The sequence below is a fragment of the Thunnus albacares genome, chromosome 14 (genome assembly GCF_914725855.1).
Source record: "Thunnus albacares chromosome 14, fThuAlb1.1, whole genome shotgun sequence".
Lineage (NCBI taxonomy): Eukaryota > Metazoa > Chordata > Actinopteri > Scombriformes > Scombridae > Thunnus > Thunnus albacares.
The window spans coordinates 19,616,748-19,640,980 of record NC_058119.1 but is presented as its reverse complement, the minus strand read 5'-3'; the positions used below and the strand labels follow the sequence as shown (position 1 = coordinate 19,640,980).

Here is a 24,233-nt window from a genome sequence, read left to right as displayed (position 1 = left end):
GATTTCTCTGTTCTCTTTCTATGGTCTCTCATTCATTCTGTCAAACCACTCCTTACAGTATTACTCCTTCCCTTTGACCTTGCCCTTCATCCATTTATTTCTTGCCATTTTCTGCCCGTCTTTTTTCCCAGGAGAGAAGGTGATGCCTGATAAAGACCTAACCTGTGACCTATTCCGTTTTCTACAGCTGCTCTGTGAAGGACACAACTCAGGTTATTTGTCCTGTGCAGAATCCACTTACACACTGTGACAAAGTTCACATGAAGTATATTAATGTCTCCAAAATAAAGGATCATTTATAACACATACTTAAAGGAAACAGCCTTTGTGTTTCTTTTTTTTGCCACATTTAAATTATGGTAATGAAAGCTTAGCATTGATTTGTAATTGCTGTGCAACAAATTGCTTTGGGCTCTAGTTGAAGTCCATTTTACAATTCAATTGTCCATGCCAGATAAAATACATTACAAAGCTCCTTTCATGTTCTGTTCAACATGCTCATACTTTTTTTATATGTGTTAGATTTCCAGAATTACTTGAGAACACAGACAGGCAACAACACGACTGTCAACATCATTATATCCACTGTGGACTATTTACTAAGAGTACAGGTAAGCATAAAATGACAAGTCTTCCTTTGTGATATCAGACAAACTAACCGAACCAAACTACAGTAGTACACAGCTGTTCCAGTTATTGTTTAGAAATATTTGTATGACCATTATGGTTTGATGATCACTGCAAACCTTAACTGGGCTACAGTGTGGATAGAGTTAAACCTGCCATCACATCAATTATCTACTTAAATACTTAAATTCATCATGATGTAATCATAACATTACATTTAGTCTTTTATTGATCACAGTGATACTTCATTAGTTTAATTAGGCCCATGAACATACTGATATTTTTTTTCCTATGCAATACTGTAGGAATCAATCAGTGACTTCTACTGGTACTACTCAGGGAAGGATGTGATTGATGTACATGGCCAACACAACTTCTCCAAGGCGATAGACGTGGCCAAGCAGGTCTTCAACACGCTCACTGAGTACATACAGGTTAGTAAGTTTCCATTTCCTCTAGGTATAACAACATCTGCCTTGTGGCTTTTACTAGTTGAGATGTTTCTTGAAATTAAAGTGAAACAGTTCACATTATCTATGTTTGCATTAAGGGCCCATGTACTGGAAACCAGCAGAGTCTAGCTCACAGTCGGCTGTGGGATGCGGTGGTGGGTTTTCTTCATGTGTTTGCTCACATGCAGATGAAGCTCTCTCAGGTATAGAACATTGATTCACTGACATTTAATTAACTTTATTCCCTGTTGCTAGAGGTGATAGTGAAGGGTTTCTACCCCAGCCCCCCTTATTTTTTGTCTGCTAGCTGTGTTGATACAAAACTTTTATTGTTAATCTATTGTTGCTCCTGTTATAAACTGCTCTGATAATGTGTCCTGTAAATGTGTAAAATTTAAGATGTGAAATGGATTGTCACTATGTAAAAAATGTAACTGTAAATATCTGTTCTTAAATACAGGATTCAAGACAAATTGAGCTCCTGAAAGAGCTCATGGATTTACAAAAAGACATGGTTGTGTTTTTGCTTTCCATGTTAGAGGGTAAATTTTCCAAATATACAGCTGTTTCACAATTTATGATCATAAATGAGTAACAACTAAATTAAATTATCATTAATCCTGAAATGTATTTCTCTGCTTGGCTCTCTTCCCTGCAGGTAATGTCGTCAATGGAACAATTGGAAAGCAGATGGTGGATATGTTGGTGGAATCATCAGGCAATGTTGAAATGATCCTCAAGTTTTTTGACATGTTCCTCAAACTTAAAGACCTCACCTCCTCAGATGCCTTCAAGGAGTACGACCCTGATCGTAAAGGATATGTCTCCAGGAAGGACTTCCAGAAAGCCATGGAGAACTGCAAGCGTTTTTCTCAAGACGAGACTCATTTCCTCCTGTCCTGCATGGACACCGACGATAGTGAAATCCTGGATTATGAGGCCTTTGTGGATCGCTTCCATGAGCCGGCCAAAGACATCGGTTTCAGTATCGCTGTTCTCCTCACCAATTTGTCTGAACATATGCCCAACGATTCAAGACTAAGGACATTCTTGGAACTGGCAGAGTGTATCTTGACTTACTTCCAGCCCTATCTGGGATGTATTGAGATCCTTGGCAGTGGGAAGCGGATTGAACGTGTCTATTTTGAGATCAGTGAATCCAGCCGCACACAATGGGAGAAGCCTCAGGTCAAGGAGTCCAAGAGACAGTTCATTTTTGATGTGGTCAATGAAGGTGGAGAGAAAGAAAAAATGGAAATGTTTGTCAATTTCTGTGAGGACACCATCTTTGAGATGCAGCTCGCAGCCCAGATATCTGGCTCTGACTCTGGAGAGCGATATGCTGGAAAAGGAGCAGAGGAAAACAAGAGTGAAGAGGAAGACCTGGACAAAAAGGGAAGGTTTTTCATGTATCATTGGTGGTTATTGCTGACATCTCTACTTTCTGTCAAAAACCTGAAGGCACTGATGAAAATGACTCTGAAGGATATCCTCATGTCAGCTCTTTTCTTCCTCAGATTCATTTTAATGGCTGTGGTACGGTGCATTTGTTTTGTTGTTCGCAGCATCATATATGTACTGTACATAGCCTTTGTCAGTGGCGGGCTAATAGAGGGAGCCAAAAGGATGAGAATATCGGACTTGCTCGGTGGTATCCTTGAGCCAACGCTTGATGAGGTCATGGAGGTGCCAAGTGTTGTGGAGCAACTGAGGAAGTACTCAGCCAGTTTCTCCTCACAGAGAGAATTGAGGGAGATCCGGCAGGTGACCTCCCCCAGGGGGGTGGATGTACTGACAGACATATTCGGCCTCAAAGTGAAGAAGGAGGGAGGTCAATACAGACTTATAACAGGGGATCTCACTGCCAGTCTGACTGACCTGTTCAACACAACTTCCAAAACAATTAACACCACTTTTTCGGACAAACATCAGGGGATGGTATGGATTCATTTGTGTCTGTGAATACACTTATATCGACAGATATAATAATATTTGACAATCAATATGCTGTATTTCTCACAAGTTTTTTTTTTGTTACGTCTAATTTTCTTAATTTTGTACAGCTTTGATGCTGTGCTGATTCAAATTAATTTTTAATTTCCTTGATTTTACGGCCTGCAGTCCAAGGCTCGCATCACCACAGAAGAAAAAGGGGACGAGAAGATGTCTGAATTAGAGAATGCAGAGTGAGTCAGTCTCTTGTGCATTCTTGTTCAAAAACCAATAAAAAAATACGTTAAATACGTCAAATTTAGCACAGAGGTGTTGATGTCACGCTTCATTGCAAAACAAACACTAAAAAACTAAAAAAAAGTCTGATTTCATGATCTCAGATATTCTCTTTTCAAAATGAGACTCTCTAACCTTCCCTCTGTTTGTGTTGGGGCTATCTTCAGGGGGAAGGGATCTGAGGAAAAAGTTGGGAAGGAGAAAGCAAAGGCAGAACGGAGAGCCAGGAGATGCTCTAAGTCAGAGGAACCAGGGAGCCAACATTCTGCCCTCTGGGAAATGATAAGCACTCATAACAAGAGCCTGCTGGTAATATACAAATACACTAATGCATACAAATACTGACACAGATAAGGATGCACAATTACAGTACATCCACTTCAATTTGCATGCTCAGATATAAACATATACAGGTAGAAAACACCTTATTGTTTTTGTCCCCTTTTTATCCAGAGCTACTTTGCAAGGATTTTTTATAATATGCGCCTGCTGGCTCTATTTGTCACCTTTGCAATCAACTTCATCCTCCTCTTCTACAAGGTGAGAGTGCGCGTGTGAAATAAATTCTAAAGTACTAAATTGCTTCACTTGGAAAGGTTAAAAAGCCTTTATTGTTAGGTTAATTGTAGAATCATAATCATGCTGCATATAGATTCCTTTGAGACTGTATAACTATTCATAAGCAAAGGTTTAACTAAAGTGAGAGTATTCCTAGATAAGATAAAAGATAACTTTTGTTCCCAGGTGGCATCATTGCCCACACCACAAGAAGAAGAAGGATTTCTCACATCTGTTTACACCGAGGACTCCGCTACTGAAGACGACAACGAGGGCAGAGTTTATTTTGTGCTGGAGGAGAGCAGTGGATACATGGAGCCATCTCTACATTTCCTGGCTGTCGCACACACACTTATCTCCTTCTGTTGTATTATCGGTTACTACTACCTCAAGGTATATCGGCTTGAACATGTAATTTTGCAGATATGAAATGAAACCACTTACATTTTCCATTTCATTTCAGTCCATCATATACTGTAGATTTACAGTGTATTTTAAAAATCGCTGACTAATCGAGAATCGAGCACATTGTGTACAAAGATGGGCTTTGACCCAACAGCGTTCTGTCTATTCAAAGAGACAAATGATGTGACTGGCAGGTACCACTGGTGATCTTCAAACGTGAGAAGGAAGTGGCCCGAAGACTTGAGTTTGACGGGCTGTATGTGACAGAGCAACCCCCTGAGGAGGACATCAAAGGCCAATGGGATCGACTGGTCATTAACACACCGTATGTTCATTGCTACATAATCAACTGGGCTGATGTCATATTTGAATCACCATTTTAATAAATTCAAATAATGTTTTTCATACTAACGCGCTCATACAAGTATGTTACTTGTATCATGTTTTATACTTAAGGTTTTATAAATTCGCTGCTGGCACCTATTTATAGTCAGTACATGTTGCTACACAAGTTTTTCACTCAGTTATGTTTCTGTTTCAATAGTTTCATTACTATTTTCCATATTAATATTTTTTGATACTATTTGTTGTTCTTTTCAGATCATTTCCTAGTAATTACTGGGATAAATTTGTAAAGAGGAAGGTAAGATCTCCTGAGAAACTGTTATTCTGCACGGCAAAAATATTATGCATACTATTCTAAATGTGCTTATGCTTGTATGTAATTGTGTGCATATTTCACTCAGTGACACTGCATTAAGAAACTAACTGAAATTTAATGAACCGTTTAATGGCAGGTGTAATTATTCTGCTATCAGGTACCAAATGATTTTATTGTCTCCAGAGAGAGATAGTGCAATACTTTCAGCTTCCTCATTTAGATGAACTCTCCTGTAATGAAGGGAAATTAAATTCTTTTTTGCTTTAAGAAACTCTTTGGTCAATTTTTTTTTATAAGGAGATCTTAGTTGACTTGGAGAATGTTCAACTAAATGAAAGAGAAAAAATCTGGATAATTTGTTGTAGGAAAAATGAATCAAAGGTTTGTTAAAATAAACTAAAATTTTACTAGTTCAGCGATCAATAAATCAGGACAATCGGGACCAGCTATTAAAATCCTTTAGTCTTCAGATCTTCACAAGCAGCAACTCTCTTCTACTCCTCAAATAAAAGGCATCAGAGCAGCAGCTCACAGTATGCACCTTCACCAGAGGACACTGGCTGGAAAGAATATCAGCCAACACTTTCAAATTATATTGCTACTGTATTTAAGGGGCACTTTTGCAACTTTCTTTTTCATCTCGATAACTTGATACATAAAGCATAGAAATACACTGTTAATTTGTAGAGTAATTTAAAAGTGAGGTAAAATAGCTTTTTATTGCCACAAACACCTGCATTAGAAGGAGTGAAAGTTGCCATTAAGCCCATAATGTCCTTTGAAAGAAATATATTGACTTTCGAGACAATTTGGCAGAGATTTTTTTTGCCACAGGGGAGGCCACTTGGTCTATATAAAGTATGTCTGGCACTACCCCATTACATTTAATACTCTGTATTGCATCATTTTAAAAGCCTGCAGTAAAACAGATGGTACAATATAATGCTTTAAAGTGCTTCTGGGAATCCACTTTTGAGTTTGGAGGTTGTACAGTAGATATTACTTATAAGTGCTTATGTTTGTGACAAAATGGGCCATGTGATAAAACTAGACTTTGGTTGGCTCTTATTTTAAGTTTGTAAGTAAATTGACAAAGCCACAACAGTACAATAAAGAAAACATCTGCATTTGTTAAATAATTGATATTTTAAATATTTACTAGCCAAGGTTTACTGTACACAACACACATGTTTTAGTTGGAAGATAAAGAGTAAAATATAAGCCTACATAAATACTATTTATATAAGTTTGCAGTCAATGAAAATAACATGGACCAGAGTTACCATCATTTACTGACACAGGTTGTTCAGAGGAATTCAAACAGTAATCTCTTCTCCTTCTTCATCCGGATAAAAAGACTCTCAAAAACTGTTGTTTCAGTCAGTGTGTGTAAACTTGTCTTCTTACTCTGTCAGGTGATGGACAAGTATGGTGAGTTTTATGGCTGTGAGAAGATCAGTGAACTCCTGGGTCTGGACCAGGCTGCTTTAGACTTCAGCTCTGAGAGAAAAGACAGGCTCAAGAGAGAAACTGCCTGGAGTGCTCTGTGAGTAGATAAAAGATTTTAAAAAAAAACAACCCAAGTCTTTGAAATTCTGCATTCATAAAAAGTATCCATGGAAAACTGCAGCTATTTAGACATTTATTTTGCATTGAATGCTGTTTCTCTCTGCTTGTTTTTCATACAGTTAAGTTTAACACATCACAAATCGAAGGACGAGATCTTCAAAAAATGATCATTTGTGTTTTTATTTCAGTATGTTGAGCATCTGGCTGTACACAAAGCAAATTGCAGTGATGATAATCATGTGGCATACTGTGTCTCTCTGGAAAATAGCTGCAATAATGTTTGTATACAGGCAACTTAAAAGAGAAATGTTCATAAAAGGAAATCAATACAGCAAATTCTGTAATACCTTTCATTAGTAGAGGTGAATGGGAGCCTCACATGGCCCCTCCAATGAACATCAAAAAGATGGGCTTATTTACTATGTCGAGCTCTTGTCTGGGCCTTGTTAGTTACACCTTGAAATAACATTTCAGACGATCGCTTCGCTGCTGTCATCATTAATAGCCTATGTCATTATTAATAGCCATTTCACTAATATGTGTATGTGTTTGTGAGGTTGTATGTTTGTGTGTGTAACCATAGCAAGAGTGGCCAGACAAAAGAAGGTCCTAGAACATTATGTTGTACTTGAGGAAGAACAGGACATTCTGCAATGAAGTCACATTAACAGACAGGCTCTTTCAGAAAAGACGTTGTAGCAACACGGGTCTGATTTTAGCCATGAACATTTTGACCTTATTCTCTAGGTTCTTGTCATCATGTATCTTTCTGATAATGTGTTTTTTTTTTCAGATTTAACTCCATTGACATGAAGTACCAGGTCTGGAAACTAGGAGTTGTATTCACTGATAATGTAAGTCCAGTTGGCAAAATATTCTCTAATAATTTATGGCTTAGCTTAGAGTCTTTGTATATGCCCTCATGTTCGTACAAAGCCAAGATAAATGTGGTACTTCCTGCAATTTATGTTAAAAGATAATGTAATATGACTGAGCAGTGTGTGTAAAACATATCTAATATTTTATGACTCGTCTCTCATTTGTTTGATCTCTTGTCCTGCTGTTGATTTTGTTTGATACAATTGCGCATGCTGCAGAAGTGACGATGGTAATATCCTGTGATTCTGCCTTATCTAAAATACACATTTGTCTCTCTATCTGATCTTGTAATCTATATTGGCTGTTTTTATATGTGTATGTGCTTGTGTGTGTGCTTGCAGTTCTTCTTGTACTTAGCCTGGTATATGGCCATGTCGGTTCTGGGTCATTATAACAACTTCTTCTTCGCTGCCCACCTTTTGGATATCGCCATGGGCTTTAAGACACTTCGTACCATCCTTTCCTCTGTAACACACAACGGAAAACAGGTGTGTGTGTGCTTGCGTGTGTGTGTGTCAGTCTGTCTTTATTCCTCTATCCATCTGTCTTACAAGCATATGATGTTTGCTCTCACGCTGTAGGCTGTTACTGGGGGGGTTCTCTGAGATGAAGAAGTGTATTAAAGCTCATCTGTCTCTGTCTTGCCATGTGTAATTATGTGTGTGTCTGTCAGTTGGTCCTGACTGTGGGCCTGTTGGCGGTTGTGGTGTATCTCTACACTGTCGTGGCCTTCAACTTCTTCCGGAAGTTTTACAACAAAAGTGATGATAAGGACACCCAAGATATGAAGTGCAATGACATGCTTACTGTGAGTCAAATTAGCATATTAGCACACAGACATATATACTCAAGCACATACACATAGTAATCTCCATCTCTATCTATCTCTATCTCTCTATATTTATCTTTCTAACACAAACACAGCCACATACCTAATTTTCTCTCTTCTCGGATCGAGAAGGTGGAGGAGGATTCTGACAGTGATCCGTATTGTTGAAGTGAGAACAGCCTCTCGTCTAACCCTTCCACTGCTTTTCCATAAAATGATGGACGCATGGATAGAAAACAGCCCCTCAATCCTCAGCATAGCTCTTTGTTTGGCCGTTCACAACATTAACACCCCACCGCCTGCTCTATTCTAATGTGGGCTCCACTGTCACTCACGCAAGCAGGCGGATGGGCAGCGATAGCATTTGAATAAAACCCTACTATTATAGGAGGCAGGTGGTATTACAGTAAATCCTCAGTCACACCTCATTGTGTTATTGTTTATGCTTGACTTTGAGCAGCACTTTAGCAACAGTGATTTTCAATACCTTTCACATCATTACAACACCACAACAACAATTTTCCAGACAAGTACGATTCAAAATGGCAAAAATATTTATCTGAAAATAACAAAAAGACATTTCACTCTCTACTGACATTTCAGTCTTCTCCTGAACTTACAAAAAAAAAAGCACCAGTTTCATATATTGAATTTTCCTTGAAACTTTATCAGCCAGTACAGCAGTCAATGTTTATTTTGTTTTGTTCAAGTTTCTGGTGGAAAACATCATCCTTGGCACTTAAAAGCACAGTAAAGTCCCTGCTAGCAACTTGACTGTTAATTATTCTTGCCTCATATTCTTACATAAACCTCCTTATGGGGCAATGTACTGTCTGAGGCGAAGAACATTGATTAAAAATCCCCCTACCATTCTGTGAAATTGTGTAAAAATTAAATTGCCGCCTCCTCCCCAAAAAAGCATTGAACATAGAGGCAGGCATGAATGCATTAGACAAATTCTCATTTTGTTTTGGAACTTGAGTTTTCAGCATACAGTGTTTAACCTTGGAGTTTGGACAAACAACTTTATTACTTTACATTTTCTTTACTTTCCATCCACTGTATCTTTGTCAAACACAGTCAGAGAGCATGTGTGTCTGATGTGTATGGTTTGAGTGTCTTATGAGAGAAGGTGGAATACATGCTATATGATAAATGAAAATATATTTTATTTTATATTTTATTTCAGTGCTACATGTTCCACATGTATGTGGGAGTGCGTGCAGGTGGGGGCATTGGTGACGAGATCGAGGACCCTGCTGGTGATGAGTTTGAGGTGGAGCGCATTGTCTTTGACATCACGTTTTTCTTCTTTGTCATCGTCATCCTCCTGGCCATCATCCAGGGTGAGTCACACAGTACAGCTCAGCTTGAGGAAATGTGCATTTCTGAAAAATGCATTTACATACGTATACCATATGTATGAAGACACAAGTGCAAACAATATATTCACCTTTTTTGACCAGAATACCTTTGATGAATTTTTCATGTGGGATGTGTTTATCCCCCTGAGTCCTTAGGTTTCACTGACACCTACCTACATTCAGACACAAGCACAGCCATGCATATGTGTACTTTTGCACAAACAGATACACAGACACACATAATCATGTTCTTTTTTCAGGCTTGATAATTGATGCCTTCGGGGAGCTTCGTGACCAGCAGGAACAGGTGAAAGAGGATATGGAGGTGAGATTTGACACTTTGTCTCTCACACACAAACACTCACTCTTGAGTGCACGCACACTTGAACCCTAACATGTACTTTGCAAACAATTTGACTGTGTTATCAAAGTTGTTCGGTATGCAATGCTGCTTCAGATTTAAGTACAAAGACTATTCAAGGATAAATGTACTGTAAATATTTGATCCTCTTATCCGAAGGCATGTCATACTACACAGCACGTTGGCTGATATGTCCCTTGCATCTCTAGGTCATTGTAACAATACTGATTTTAGCAGCAGATTCAATGAGGTCGGTAGCTATATAAGCTTGAGGCTTGAGGTGTAGGTGAAGTGGTGACTGTGCGTGTACAAGATTAAGTAGATTCAGATGTTGTTACGGGAGCTTGTGTCACAGGAAAAGATCTTACGATTGGCCATAATGAGAGGATACTATTATCTCTTTCTCCTGGATAATTGGTGGGTAATCACTATAGCATATTTAATCTAAGAAGAACTAATTCCTGTTATTTAAAATAATTTTCGAGTATTAGTGGCACTAATAGAATATACAGTTTTGATAAAACATATATCACTTGCCGCATCTCCTTGTTACTTTCAGTCTCTCCTCTCATACAGGCTTGTTTACTGACACGATTAGTATTGTTAGAGAATGTAAACTTAGGTATAGCCTAATAAGTAAAGGCTAGATGCTGTAGAATACAAATTTCTTCATGATTCCAAAATTGAGTTGAGTTGCTGAACCAGAGTTACATCTAAAGCTTGTTTTGTTGGAGTCTGTGGAGTAGTTTTATTTACCACATGCATATATCCCTCAGTGATATGCGTCTAAAGGCTGTAACAGCTTTGAAGACAAGCTTACCAAAGCAGATTCTGCAGGTTGAACAAGTTAAAGAGGTTATATTGTGTAGTCAAGCAGGCTGACAATCTGCAACCGGTACGAAGTCAGAACAGAGTCCAAAGGTGCAAAGAGGCAGGCAGGTAATCAAGGCTGGACGGCTGAGGCAACAAGGCAGCATAGCTGATCTAACAAACAGTGGTGAGCTACCCTCTAAATGCTGAGGGAAAGGGTACATATGTGATGTCACTGAGCACATAGTTCCTACAGTCACTCCCATATGAGTGGCAAACACACAGTAGCCAGCAACTGCCCTTGTGCATTCATGTGGAAAAAACACATCACATGAAAAAAAAAAAGAGCTGTTGTGCATTTGAATGTAAAGCAGATTCAGAAAGAATTCAAACACGCGCTGTGAAATGATTATGTGGAGTATTATATTATAGTACTAGTAGTAATAGTATTGTTATCAATATATAGTATTGTCATTGTTTTTTCTCTGAAATCAGTTGTGTGCTTTCATTTAGTCTCTATATAGTCTCTTTCCCACCATGTGAGTGTTGCAAAAAATAAAACCACAGCAACGCAGCTTCCTCTGCTGCAGTGGTCCATTAGCAATAATGAATCAGTCCGAGCTGTTACCTCTATCCTCCCATAATTTCTACCCATAAATAGGAATGACCTAAAATACATATTGCATTAACCCTAAAACATAATTTTTGTATTGCTTCTTGTCATGTCATGTCATTTTATCAGCACAAACCTAGTAAATATTGACAAAAATAATATGACTGTTTAGTACCCAAAAAGGATGCAAAAGCTCAGCAAAAAAAAAAAAAAATCTGTCTTGATGAAAACCTGGTTAGCGAGTAATCCTGGAAAGAATTAGATTGCTCTTATTTACAGTCTTTTGTGGGGGTCCTTTGAGTGTCTTTATTAAAAGAAACAACTCGAATGTTTCATATTGTTTTACCAGCAGCCTAAATACCACATTTGAGTCACAGAGCACAAAAAATGAACTCTGGTCCTTAGTTTTGGATTTTATTTTATTTTTCTTCAAATACACTCTAGAGATCATCATGTTTGTCCAAGCCTTTCATGAACCATTACATGTTTTACTTTTCTCCTCCTACAGACCAAGTGTTTTATATGTGGAATGGGAAGTGAATACTTTGATACAGTCCCTCATGGATTTGAGACTCACACTCTACAGGAGCACAACTTGGCCAACTATCTGTGAGTTGATTCGTGCTCACTACTTTCATGCCTGGCTTTGCGATTGTCTCACACTAATAATTTTGTAAATACTAAAACTCACAACGGGTTATATTGTTACTAAAATGGCGGGAACTGTATTTGCTATGTTACCTTTCAAAGATATAGTAAAGTGAATATTCTGCATGCTCCACCATCACTAAACCTTTATAAGAAACAAAACAGAACATTAAAAAACACAACTATACCTCAATCAGTTTTCTAACTGGTTAATCATTCATCTAACAGTATGTCATAAACCATTATTGCCAGACACAATATACATACAATATGTGTTCTGTTTTTTTAGGCTTGTTCTTGGTGTAAAAGATTAAAGGCAGTATAATGCTTACCTCTCCATTAGCCACCTCAGCATCTTTTTTTACTAATACATGCATCGGTTTGTAATAACAATCAACTAAAAAGCTGCATACCTCACAGTCGTAGCAACAAATGCTTAGGATCAAACTTGGGTAGTCTGAGATGAAGCAAGAAGTCTTGCGTTTTGGTCCTTAGGCTTAAAATGTCAAGAAGCTCCACCACCATACAAATAATGGCATGAGCAGTTAAGAATCAACCAATCACAGGATGCTAACACATCTCGTGGCATCCATACTATTCACATGGATCATTTTGGATTACAAACAACATAAAACAGTGGAAAATACAGTAGAATACCATAGAATCCATTTATACTATGTAGAGAAAAACATGACAATACAAACAAAAACATGATGCAAACTAACTTAAAAACCAATAAACGTTAGAAAATGTCTATATTAGTATTAAAAATTTTATTTTTTTTGCATATATAACACAAACCACACAAACGGTCTACATCACCTTCATGGATACACAATTGATCACCAAGTTAATGGACACCTTTTCCACTATATGGATGGTTAAATATGGTAATTTTGAGGGTGTTGGTGCATTATGCACTGCTGCTACATCAATAATTGCCATTGGCAAGAGCTTATAGAGTCTAATTAGAATGGATCCTGTGTTTACATCCTCTGACTGATCGACTCTTCCTTGCTCACGTCTGTTTATATACGTATAACGGTGATGCCTCTTAACATTTTAAGCTTCCTGACCATCAAAACTTGTAATTTAATTAACTGAATGGTAAATGGTCTACAGTATTCCTTGCTTCAGTCATCACATATTTGCAAACATTAAAATCTTAACTAATTTTAATTAAAATTTAACCTGATTGTCAAAATGAAGCTGTAATCTCTGGCAGTATTTCCACTTGAAATGCCTAACAACTGTTTCCATAAGCAGCACAATCCTAGGACTTTTGCACAGCTTTTAGTTTAATGCTACACCTTTCTACTCAAGTGTTTATCCCTCCACACTGAATACGAGTAAGTGTGGGAGGTATGTGAGTAGCTACATGATTCCCTCCTCTGTCCTTACAGATTTTTTCTGATGTACCTCATTAACAAGGATGAAACTGAACACACGGGGCAGGTATAAACGTTTTCTCTTCTGTTTTAATACATGAACAAAATGAAAGTCAGAACAGTGTGTGCTCTTTGAAAGCACTTAAACAATCCTTCTGTCATTGCCAAATCTCATATTCCCTAATATATCCACAACAGTTCCTGTATGTTTCAGTGACCTATTAATTCCAGGATTTGCGATGGTAATGACAAAGCTGTAGTGTAACCTTTTCAACTAAGACAGAATCGGCATTCACTCTGTCTCTCAAAAGCCATATCAGTCCTGGCACGCACATTTTATGATAATATACATGCCCAGCATATCCCTTATGATTACAATTTCTCTTTTTACTCATAAACCATTGCAATATTAAAAGCTATAAATTTAAAATGAGGGTGTTCAAATTGCCAGTGGGCAAGTTCTTTAATTCACTTGTCTTATCTTTTCACTATACAACATATTTTACATGACCTTTTTCAACATCGATTAAAGATGAGTGCTTTAAATCAAGGAAAACATTTTCACTTTTCACCATGTTTAAAAAGAAGCATTTCCCTCTCTTTTTTCTCTCTCGTCTCTCACATTTTATGTTTATAAATCTATGAAAGCAATGTGCATCAGAATAGATGACGATTAGCTCAATTCAAAATCCTGCACAGTGTAGTATAATAATGACATATCCATTGTTTGAAATAATTTAAAATTTATCTTTGTGGCACAGAATGCATCTCGTATGTGATGCTGCAAATTTGATAAAAGGAAGGAAATATTACATTTTTATCAGCCCAAAACATTTTAGACAAATGGGTGCAATTTCCAAATTGAGTTCAGTCCTGGGACTCATCTCTGGATATAATGTGTGTATTCTTTCAATGAGGCATATTTCTCACTATATTTCTCAGGTGTAGATTAAATTTGGAGGCTGCTAGGTGGTTATATAATGTTGTTTTTTTATGTGTGAAAAAAATCAGGCCAGACAAACTTTGTGACAACTTGAAATTGTATTCTATAGCTTTGGCAGAGTAATGACTTACAGACATATTACTACTCTGTTGATTTTACTAGGAATCCTATGTGTGGAAAATGTACCAGGAGCGTTGCTGGGAATTCTTTCCTGTGGGAGACTGTTTCCGTAAGCAATATGAAGATCAACTGGGATGAAAGGAAATCTGAGAGATCTAAAGCCTCCCTAGATAATGTCATCACACAGACGCCACCTTGATTGATGCCTTTGGACTCACTAAATTACCTTGAATTTTGTGTGCGCACTATATTGATTTTGGATTTTGGAGTGGCTTAACCTTAACGTCTGCATTCTGTATCTTGATGCACAGCACACATTTTTCTTAATTATATTTATTAAATAATTTGGAAACTTAAGATGTGAACAGCTTGTTTCTTTTCAGATACAAAGTTAACATGCTGTTTGTTTTGGATTTTTTTCAGTATCAAGCAGTCAAAGCTAGCTATCCAAATTCAGTTTCATGACAGTTTGCTAGCTGGATGTGACTCGTGAGCTCATGTTTTGTGAATGATGTGATTTGTCTTTCTAATCACAGCCTCACATCCCTTTCCCCTGTGTGACATCCAGATAAGCACTCTCCCTCTGGCATTTGTTCTTTTTACCCTCCTCTACCCTGTTTCTTGAGGCTCTCTCTTCTTGCCTGTTGTGCTCATCTCTCCAGGATCCTTCTCCTCCCCTCATCTTTGCCACTCATTCTCTTTTTTTCCTTCCTTCCGCTGTCTGCTCATCCCTCATCTTCAGCTATTTCCCCTCTCATTATCAGCCAGTGTGCAGCATGCCAGCAAGTCTCCCAGTGCTCGGGTCAAAATATTGCCATGGAAATGGATCACTGAGCTTAACGACATGATTGACCGCTGTCTCCTATGGCCAAGAAAGTCTCTAGGGAATTCTCGGGTATAACTCATTGACTAAAGGACCGTGGCAAGTTTTGTTAAACCGATAGAAACTCACACTGAGTATGCATGTGTGCATAGAGCGTACAGTAACAGCTGGATGACAGACGTGGGAGTGCCACCTACAGATATTGTCCTCATTATGCAAAGGTTGAACACTGAGCTTACACAAGTCTGTTACTGATATGTGTTCATGTTGCTTTTGAGTACTAACTTTATGGAGCCCCTGAAAGGTCACAATGGGCTCTACAGAGCTACTTTTGTGTTAACTTACAATAAGTTTTATGTCCCCTCTTAAAGATTTTTTCATTCCCCCTCTTCCATAGGGACAGTTAGTGTTTTAGCCCGGCCTCTGAGTTACAATATAAGACACCGCAGGTTTGAGGTAAAGTTCTACACAGTTCTACAGATAAAATAGAAAGGAGAGATGAAGTAATACTGTACATTATGCATTTATTGCCCATTTCTCTTTGAAAGGCAGAGCTCTAACAGTAGGCTATACTTGCGACCACAGTTGTAGCTGCTCTGTCTGGTTTTCGGTTGAGCTATGGTTTAAGTTGTGGTTGAGGCTGTGGCTGATGATATGGTTATAGTGAGGGCTATGGTTGCAGTTGTGGTTGTTTCTGTGATGCTATGGATATAGCTATGGTAGCTGTACTGTGGCTACTCTTTACTGCTCCTGTTAACATTAACTGAGGAAACATTATAAAGCCAGACACTCAGGATTTGAACCATATGGTTGTAACCCATTTAAGGACCAGAGGAAATATTTTCAGGCCAGAGATGAAGAGCCCTTGCCTTCTTCTGTGAAGTTTTTGATTATAATTTTGTATAAACAAAAAGCTAAATAAGCTTCAAAGAAGCCTGATTAAATTCTTAAAACCATAGGTCTGTTTTTATTATCCTCTACTGGAATCTAAGAGGAGTGTGACAGTGTTTGCTCTGCATGGTTTGTTTAAAGGTGCAAATCAACAGAAACTCAACAGTGAATCAAGAAAAGCCACCAAAATATCCTCACAGATCATGCAGTTTTGATTCTAAAATTTTAAGTTATTCATAAAACTCTTTTTACTGATTAGGGACATTAATATCATATATTGTGTGTTGTTTTGTTTTGTTTTGTGGTGTCGCAATTACAATGTAAATCACTAAGCCAATCATTATGTTAATGATGCTACTCAGTGTACTTCCAAATATTTCATATAGCCTCATAGTTCCACTATGTATATTTGTGTTTCTGTGGTTCCTGAGCTTTTGCAACTACTATACAGTATGTACATAATTAATTAGGGTACTTATATCTGAGGTTTAAATACCTGTTTATTTTGACCATATTGTCTTATTTTACTTGATTGAGTATTGCCTCTGAGGAGAAACAAGATATCACTATTACACATTCATGTAAGGATTCATACTGCTACTGTCTCTAAACAAGAACACCATAAAAACCATGTCCTTGTTGAAGATTCATAAGGATAATACTGAAACTACCAGACTGAAAACCTAGCTGATCAGATGCCGCATCAGCCTCTGTTCAATGGTCAGGAATGGGGAAAACCTCTCATCAAAAGCCTATTTCATTTTGAAATGAATCCCCTTCTAGTGTGTATAAAAATCAATCATACCGTCATAACATCAAACCCACAGACATCCAACCCCTCTTTGCAGTTCTCTCACACCACACATCTGCAACAGACACTGGGTACAATTTGAGAAGCAGCCTTCTACCACTTGATTTACTAGAACACTGTATTATTTTAAGCAGGGCACTCAACTCCCCCGATACAACCCAAATTAAATATACTGACTGTTCAGTGGATAATTGCCACATCCGCTGGATCAAAAAAGATGGATGTTCGTTTGCATCCGCCAAGGTTCCCCCCTGGTCTTTATGATCTTTCCATCCTGTGGCAGAGTAATGCTGAGGCCAGAAGGTCTGGATGTAGTTTAGGAGCGTAACTCAGTGGTGGAATATACACCTTCTGATCAAAATATGAACAGTACTGTACTGTCTAAGAAAGAAAAAAATGCACATGAACTTTCCTCTGTAAAGCAAGGAAAGAAACTTGAATTAGCATTTCATCTGATGTCTTGTGCTGAGCTGCAGTCAACTTCCTCTACAGTGTCTTGTCCACTGACATGTGAGCAGGACGCGCACATCACCTTATTACTGTGGCCATTTATGAAGTGTGGACAGCAGCACTCTGTCTCTCTAACCACACTTTATAAGCACAGTTTAAGAGTATCAAGTTAACCACTGCCTCCCTTAGTCACAACCTTCCAACACCAACTCCCAGCCTGACATACTGATATTGAACACTTGCACATACTTTTATGAGATTTATTTCACATGTGCAAGGGAAAGCCATTTCCTTTCACAGTGGTAGGTGCTAACTTGAAAGTACAAACCAAAAAAGTCCAGGCTGGAGAAGTTGTGAAGATATGTAGTAGTTATATCAAATACAATTTTTGTAGCCTGATGAAGGTTGAGCAGATGAAATGTCAAAATTTACCAACTGTAAGCAAGACAGTGTACAGGAGTTTTTTCATTTTCATTGAGATTAAAAGTTTTGTACCATAACAACAGAATATGAGCCACTTTATACCAGCAGAAGAGATGTGTGACAGCAAGCTTATATATATATTGCTTCCCAAGGTCACTGCCACTACTGTGTTTATACTTTGCAAGTTATATCTGTAGTCCACATTGTAGTCAACCTTGGGATTCTACCAGACCCATTGCCAGAGGAAACTATCCAGGGCTCTTGTTTTTTCTTTTTTCTTTTCTTTTTAAAGCTTAAAAGCATTTGATATTCCTTACAAACACTGTTCTGTTTCATTTCATTTTTATGCGCCTGTTCAATCATGATACTTAATCCAACATCCGACATTTATTCTGAAATTATTTGCTTGATAAAGAAATTTCTACTGTCCATATTCACATTAACAACTCTCACTGATATGACCATTTAGCACTATCCATACTATGGAACAAAGAAACACACTGCATTAAAAACAACAAGCCAACACTCCTGACCTTCATTAACTGTAGCTTAAGCTGCTGTTTTGCAGCAAAAAGTATTCTGTACATGTTTATAAATATTTGCAGATATTTACAAAGACAAAGTTTTACTCATAAGTACCTGTACTGTATGTGTCAGTGCAGGAGGGGCTGTAAAATTTGCTAATTTATCACTTGTGGGGAAACATCAAATCAGAATCAACAGCATGAACACATTGATGCTTATCAGAGAGTGAAATCAAATGCTGCATTTCTAACCAAAGCCATAACTACTCCGCACCATGTTAAGTATCAGACCTAATTATGATTGACAGCTACCAAGTGCCACACTGAAAATCATTAGGGATGTTTACGTTTGCACAGGCATTGCAACCTTGGGCCTACCCATAATGATGAGTCTTGACTCGACAGCTTTAGCTTTTTGCCTTTTATCCACAGTATACAAAATGTGCAGAGCTTTACACACATTAACAAGTTTACATTTTGAATCACAGAAACCCTGTTGTCTTTTTGTAAGAGCAAATACAGTATCATAAATACCTTACAGCAGAGTTCCTTAATAGAAAGCTGCTGTGATCTTATCTTACTTAAGTTCACTGGTGTCATACAACACATTACAAAAAGCCAGTGGGCCTATCAGTGGCATAGGAATAATATAAACTGATCTGACCTCGTGACAAATGACCAAAATGTATGCAGTGACTAATGGATCCAGCCATATTTCTCATAGTCTTCAATGGGAAATCAATGAGATATGGATCCATCATCCATAGCCTTTAGGTTTGCATTATTCAAAGACATTCTGATAATGTATGTGTGGCCAACAATAAGGAATATAGGAATTATGCATAGGCAGATGGCTTTAGGTTGGCATACAACAGCTGGGTGTGCATAGAGGGCTTTGTGAAATGATTATGGATATTGGGGGACGTGGCTGGATCATTCTGAATATTGCCTAAGACACTTGTTGTTGTTTGGGAGATATTGCCTCTGCACACAAATATATCATGGAAATATAATCTCAGTTGTAAATCAATAAAAGATGACAAGAGGAAAGAAAAAGGGGGAGTGAATTTACTCTCACCTGAGGCCAAGAGTCTTGAATTGAATATGAGCAGTGTCTCCTTTTTGTTACTGCTTCTGATTTCAGTTTGGCTGCCTCAAACTAAGACTGTGTTGCACATCAGATCACACCCAGCTCGCTTTATTTGTATTAAGTAGGACTCAATTCTTTAACAGTCATTTATTGATTTTATTTTAACACTTGGCTGTTAATTTAGAACCATAGGGCCAACTATGCTACTTTCTTTTGGGATAAAAGGACATATTTGGTCATATGAACAAAGGATCAATTGTACTGTCCATGGTACAGTATGGGCGCTATTTGTTTATTGGCAATCGTACTTTTTAGATTAAACCCAGCAATGGTCTTTTTTTTTCATCCATGCTGTCATCCCCAGACGCGCTCTCTAAAGTAATTTTCTTTGTTCGGTCCCTTTCTTTCTCAGTTTTACTGACCTGTCAGGAAATCATTGGAAGCCTGTCTGCTGAGGATGTCTAGCTATCAGAGCTTCTTAGGGAGAGACGTAGGTTGAGTCTTGGTCATGCATTGACAATACTGCAAGTTCTTCAGTTTAAAGTCAGTAAGATGTTTTAGAATTGCTTAGCTTTTGTTGCTTATATTTACAAAAACAGACATTTTCTAGATACACATACTGGCTGAAATGACTCTCCTTTCTTACATCTTTTCCAATAACATGTTTACTCACTCTATTGTTTTATTGCTACCGGTATCTGTCCTTCACAACGTCTTCAGTTAGTAAGAAATATTCCACCCTCAGTTGATTAATCCCTACAGCCACTTGAAGTCATCACAGCAGCCTCCAAATTGAAAAGTGCTGCATCAAAACACAACACCATATGACACATGATGATGATCCACGGATGTTACATTGATTAAATCATTGGAAACCAACACCGGGCTGTTGAACTATAATGACACAAACTAATGTGCCCCTGTAACATCAAACCATTGGATGTTCCAGTTGAAATAATGCTGTAGTGGTGAAGCCAGTCATCTTTTTAAATAAAAGAACCACAACACTATCTGGATAGTCATGTAAACAAAATAATTATTAGAAGTTGTCAGTTTACGCAACCATGTGAATCTCTTAACAAAACACTTACATTTTTGGCACCAGTGGCCAAAATTAATCCCTTAAGCTTGTGGCCATGAAATCCTGATTGTGGCCGATTAAGTACCTGCAACAACAATTTTGTATGTGATAAAGATTATCTCCTCAAATGCTCACCTGCAACTTCCTTAATCCTTCTTCAGGCTTTAGAGCATCATTAAACTGCCATTTGCTCGTAGAATTCAATGTTAAATTGACCAGTTAAAACAACCAACTCACAGAGATTAAAAATGGTGTGAAATACTCAGAATTTGCAAGGTCAGAAAACAAGAAATAATAAAGCTGAATACATAAGAGAAGATTATTTCCCCAGGTGCCTGTGCCTTTGACGTTAGCACTTTAATATCAAAATTACACCTTAAATTTAGACCTGCTAATTATTTTGTCTAGAGAGAGGACATTGGACATACTTCAGTGTGTACAAGAAGGAAAACTTGCACTAATTGGCAGCGTAACTAAATTACTGTTATGTCTGCATTAAAACTACATAAGGAAGGTGTTATACAGCATTTTCGGTGCACAAGCATGATATATGAAAAAAGAATCCAAAAGAGAAAGAGAAGAGAACTCCTCGTGCACTTGTCATATGTTCCCCCTCATTTCCTTTCTAACTCATTGATTTATTGTCCTTCTTTACTCCATTTGTCATATTTAAGTTTAAGGTGGACTGGGTGTTATTCCAGCGTCTATTTGGTGGAAGGCATGGAAGTACTTTGGACAGGTCACATCCATCAGAGCTAATACAGAGAGAATGAAAACATTTTTACTTCTGGACACTGTATAGTTTCCAATACACCTGTCTTACATGTGCTTTGAATGCAAGATAAAACCAGAACACTTTGAGAAAACATGGTAAACAAGTGGAGAGCATACACACTGCACAGAAAAGGCTTTATTGATAAACTAAATAAAACATAATGATAAACAAGTTGATTAATTTAGACTGTATTTTTTTGTGGGATTGCAACTGCCTTGCCTCAGGCTATATGTAGTTTATTGAAGTGTTCTTAGGTCAGGTTCACAGTTTTGACATGTGACAGTCAGACAGACCCTTGCCTTCTCGTTTACAACTCTAATTTTCGTATAAAGTAACTGTCTTCTAGTAAACAAGCATTACCACCACTGACGAGAGGAAGGCCTTCCAAATTACCATTTAGATTGGACAACTCCATGCCAAGAGAAAGCCAATTACTCAATGAGGGTTTAGTAAGGAAAAGAAAGTGTGTGTGTGTGGAGAGTGAGTAGATATCCGAGCAGATGAGGTCTGTTTGCATCACTCCTCGTTGAGTCCTGTATCACACCAACATCTTATTTCATTTCGATGGGTGTTACTTTAGAATCAGCAGGCAGAGTGGATTTTGTCTCAGCAGGGCTGCTCGCACAGTGATCTGAGCCACTGGAATTTGAAAGGAGACAGGTGCTGCTTAAATAATTGAAACTGGCAAATTGGCTCACTCAAAGGTAAGCTAGAGCAGTTGGGGAAATGACCGGTTTTTCAGCCAAGTGGAATTATTTGCCTTTCAAAAAATCAAGTCTGAGGAACACTTGTTTGTTGGCAGGAATTATTCAGAATTTTACATCAGTTTGGTCGCTATCATTGCACAGAAATACGGAATCCAACCTGAAGCCAAGAGAGATGAGTATCAATATTATTCTTAATCACCGTTGTATTTAATTTCTAAAGACTTTTATCCAGAGTCTCAAGCCTGGCTTGGTTCAAAAGAAAAAGTCGTCAAAACTGTTTTTGTATCCACAGCTGTGTGGACATCTGCCTGCTCAGCTGTTATCCTTTTCTTATGTGTGTGTGTGTGAGTGTTCATGTACATACGTGTTGATAAATAATGCGTAATTTTTACTTTTACCAATTTATCAGCTCAAAAATCTGCAACTTTTAGCTCAACTTAGCTAAATTAAGTGTAACTTTTTATTTTATTTTATTATGTATATATTAGATACATATTTTAATCTTGGTGTATTTTATTATTCTGACAAATACATAATACAGTATTGCACAATAGGTTGCTAATCCACCAATGTTTATGATACAATGTTTGAAATTTATTTTCTACAGTACTACTGTATCAGTCATGATACAAAAAAAGTAAAATGTTTCTTTTTTGGCATTTCATTTAACCAGTATGGAGTTTAACAATTGAAAACACTGGGTACCTCTTTCAAGATGGCATGCAGCTAATGGGACTCATTCACGCTGAATTTAGCTGAAAAATGAATGTAGGAGTTTTTCATATACCTATCTGCCAAGGAAAATATGAGATTAGATTTGCACGTTTTGTTGTGCTGTGTGTGGGTGTGTGTGCATATCCTTACATTCTGTGTTATAAGTTTTCTTTTTGATCAGCTATTGTTCATTCTACTATATGTCCATTTGTTCTTCTCCACTGGTTTTAATTTAGCCTTGAGTACAAAGTCATCCATGCCTAACTTCCTACCAAAGTTAATCTCATGGTGTTGGCTTTTCTCTTCACAAAAGTAACACTAATTGAAAAAAAAAGTACTGCTGTGTTGATAAATAAGAACATCACTGCAACACACTAGAACTGAAACTAATTTCCATTATCTAGTAACCTGGCTATTTTTTATAGATTAACAGGTGTACAGTACTGAATTGAACGTTGGAATTCAGTTAATTGATTTCCAAAGTTGTTGCTGATTCATTTTCTGTTGCTCAGTTAATTGTTTAATTAACTTAGCGTTTAAGCTCTACAATAAACATAAAAGTCCCATTGACAGCACAGATCAAATATTTTCTTTACTGCCCATTATCTGCTTTCAAATTTTCTCTGGTACTTGACCCCCATTTCATCCTCCCAAGCCATATTCTGATGCCAACTACAATAATAATCTTGCCAATAATGTGAGACTTCTGAAAATCCCTCCTTTTGCGCAGAAAACCTCTTTGATTGATAGCAATCAAATGATACAGATCTTAAAGTATTAAGGTCTAATCTATCCGATATGATAGCAGGACATAATGGGACTTAGATTATTCAAGTGGAATAACAAATAGAAATGAAGGAAAAGGATTTGTGCAGCCAATGTGATGGTAGAAGTGTTTTCAAAGCAAAACAGGCTCCTGCCTGATAACACACATGGATATAGAAGTCATTTTGTTCATTATGTCCTGAGGTTCAGTTTTGCATAGAAATGTCAAAAATGGGACTTCCGGTGAAGCCATGTTCAGGATGGACGCAGTTATTTACTCTGTCTCAATCGGTCTTAAAAACAACTCCCTACTTGAAAACTTAAACTTGCAAAGGATAATGGCGTCTTACTAGCTAGGAGAGAAGAAGTTACTGAGTCTGGAAATGAGCTGTTCCCTGAAATGTCATCTATCTCTAAAGACCCCTGCAACTTTGAAAAAGATATACACACAGCTATTTCTGAGCTTAAGAGGGATTTAAGGAAAGACTTGAAGTAAGAGCTTACAACATTAAAACATGAGCTTAACCAGAAGCTATCTGAGGTCAGGGCGACGCTCCAATCTCAAGACCAGGCCATCACCAAGGCAGGAGAGCGCATTACAGATGTGGAAGCAAGTAGCACTGTAACCAAAGTGTCCCTGCTATGTCTGCTGAAAAAACAACACAGGCTGCAGGAAAAAGTGACCGATCTGGAAAGCAGATCCAGAAGAAACAAAATTCAGAT

General features: G+C 37.7%; 1 protein-coding gene across 2 annotated transcripts in view; it reads left to right on the top strand.

Annotated features, from left to right (window-relative positions):
* LOC122996888 (ryanodine receptor 2-like) overlaps positions 1-24,233 on the top strand; it is a 188,954-nt gene that overhangs the window by 51,688 nt on the left and 113,033 nt on the right. Inside the window, exons 84-104 of one of the 2 annotated variants that reach the window (XM_044372674.1) lie at positions 132-212; positions 523-611; positions 933-1,061; positions 1,178-1,282; positions 1,540-1,621; positions 1,738-3,017; positions 3,201-3,265; positions 3,476-3,617; positions 3,762-3,848; positions 4,053-4,259; positions 4,466-4,596; positions 4,872-4,914; positions 6,348-6,478; positions 7,295-7,355; positions 7,722-7,868; positions 8,054-8,188; positions 9,399-9,555; positions 9,834-9,898; positions 11,866-11,966; positions 13,409-13,460; positions 14,499-14,813. In XM_044372674.1, the coding sequence (XP_044228609.1) occupies positions 132-212; positions 523-611; positions 933-1,061; positions 1,178-1,282; positions 1,540-1,621; positions 1,738-3,017; positions 3,201-3,265; positions 3,476-3,617; positions 3,762-3,848; positions 4,053-4,259; positions 4,466-4,596; positions 4,872-4,914; positions 6,348-6,478; positions 7,295-7,355; positions 7,722-7,868; positions 8,054-8,188; positions 9,399-9,555; positions 9,834-9,898; positions 11,866-11,966; positions 13,409-13,460; positions 14,499-14,594 (3,386 nt within the window). In that variant the 3' untranslated portion in view covers positions 14,595-14,813. Of the gene's footprint in view, positions 1-131; positions 213-522; positions 612-932; positions 1,062-1,177; positions 1,283-1,539; positions 1,622-1,737; positions 3,018-3,200; positions 3,266-3,475; positions 3,618-3,761; positions 3,849-4,052; positions 4,260-4,465; positions 4,597-4,871; positions 4,915-6,347; positions 6,479-7,294; positions 7,356-7,721; positions 7,869-8,053; positions 8,189-9,398; positions 9,556-9,833; positions 9,899-11,865; positions 11,967-13,408; positions 13,461-14,498; positions 14,814-24,233 lie in introns of those variants that run through there. The other variant, XR_006407100.1, reaches the window with a different exon arrangement.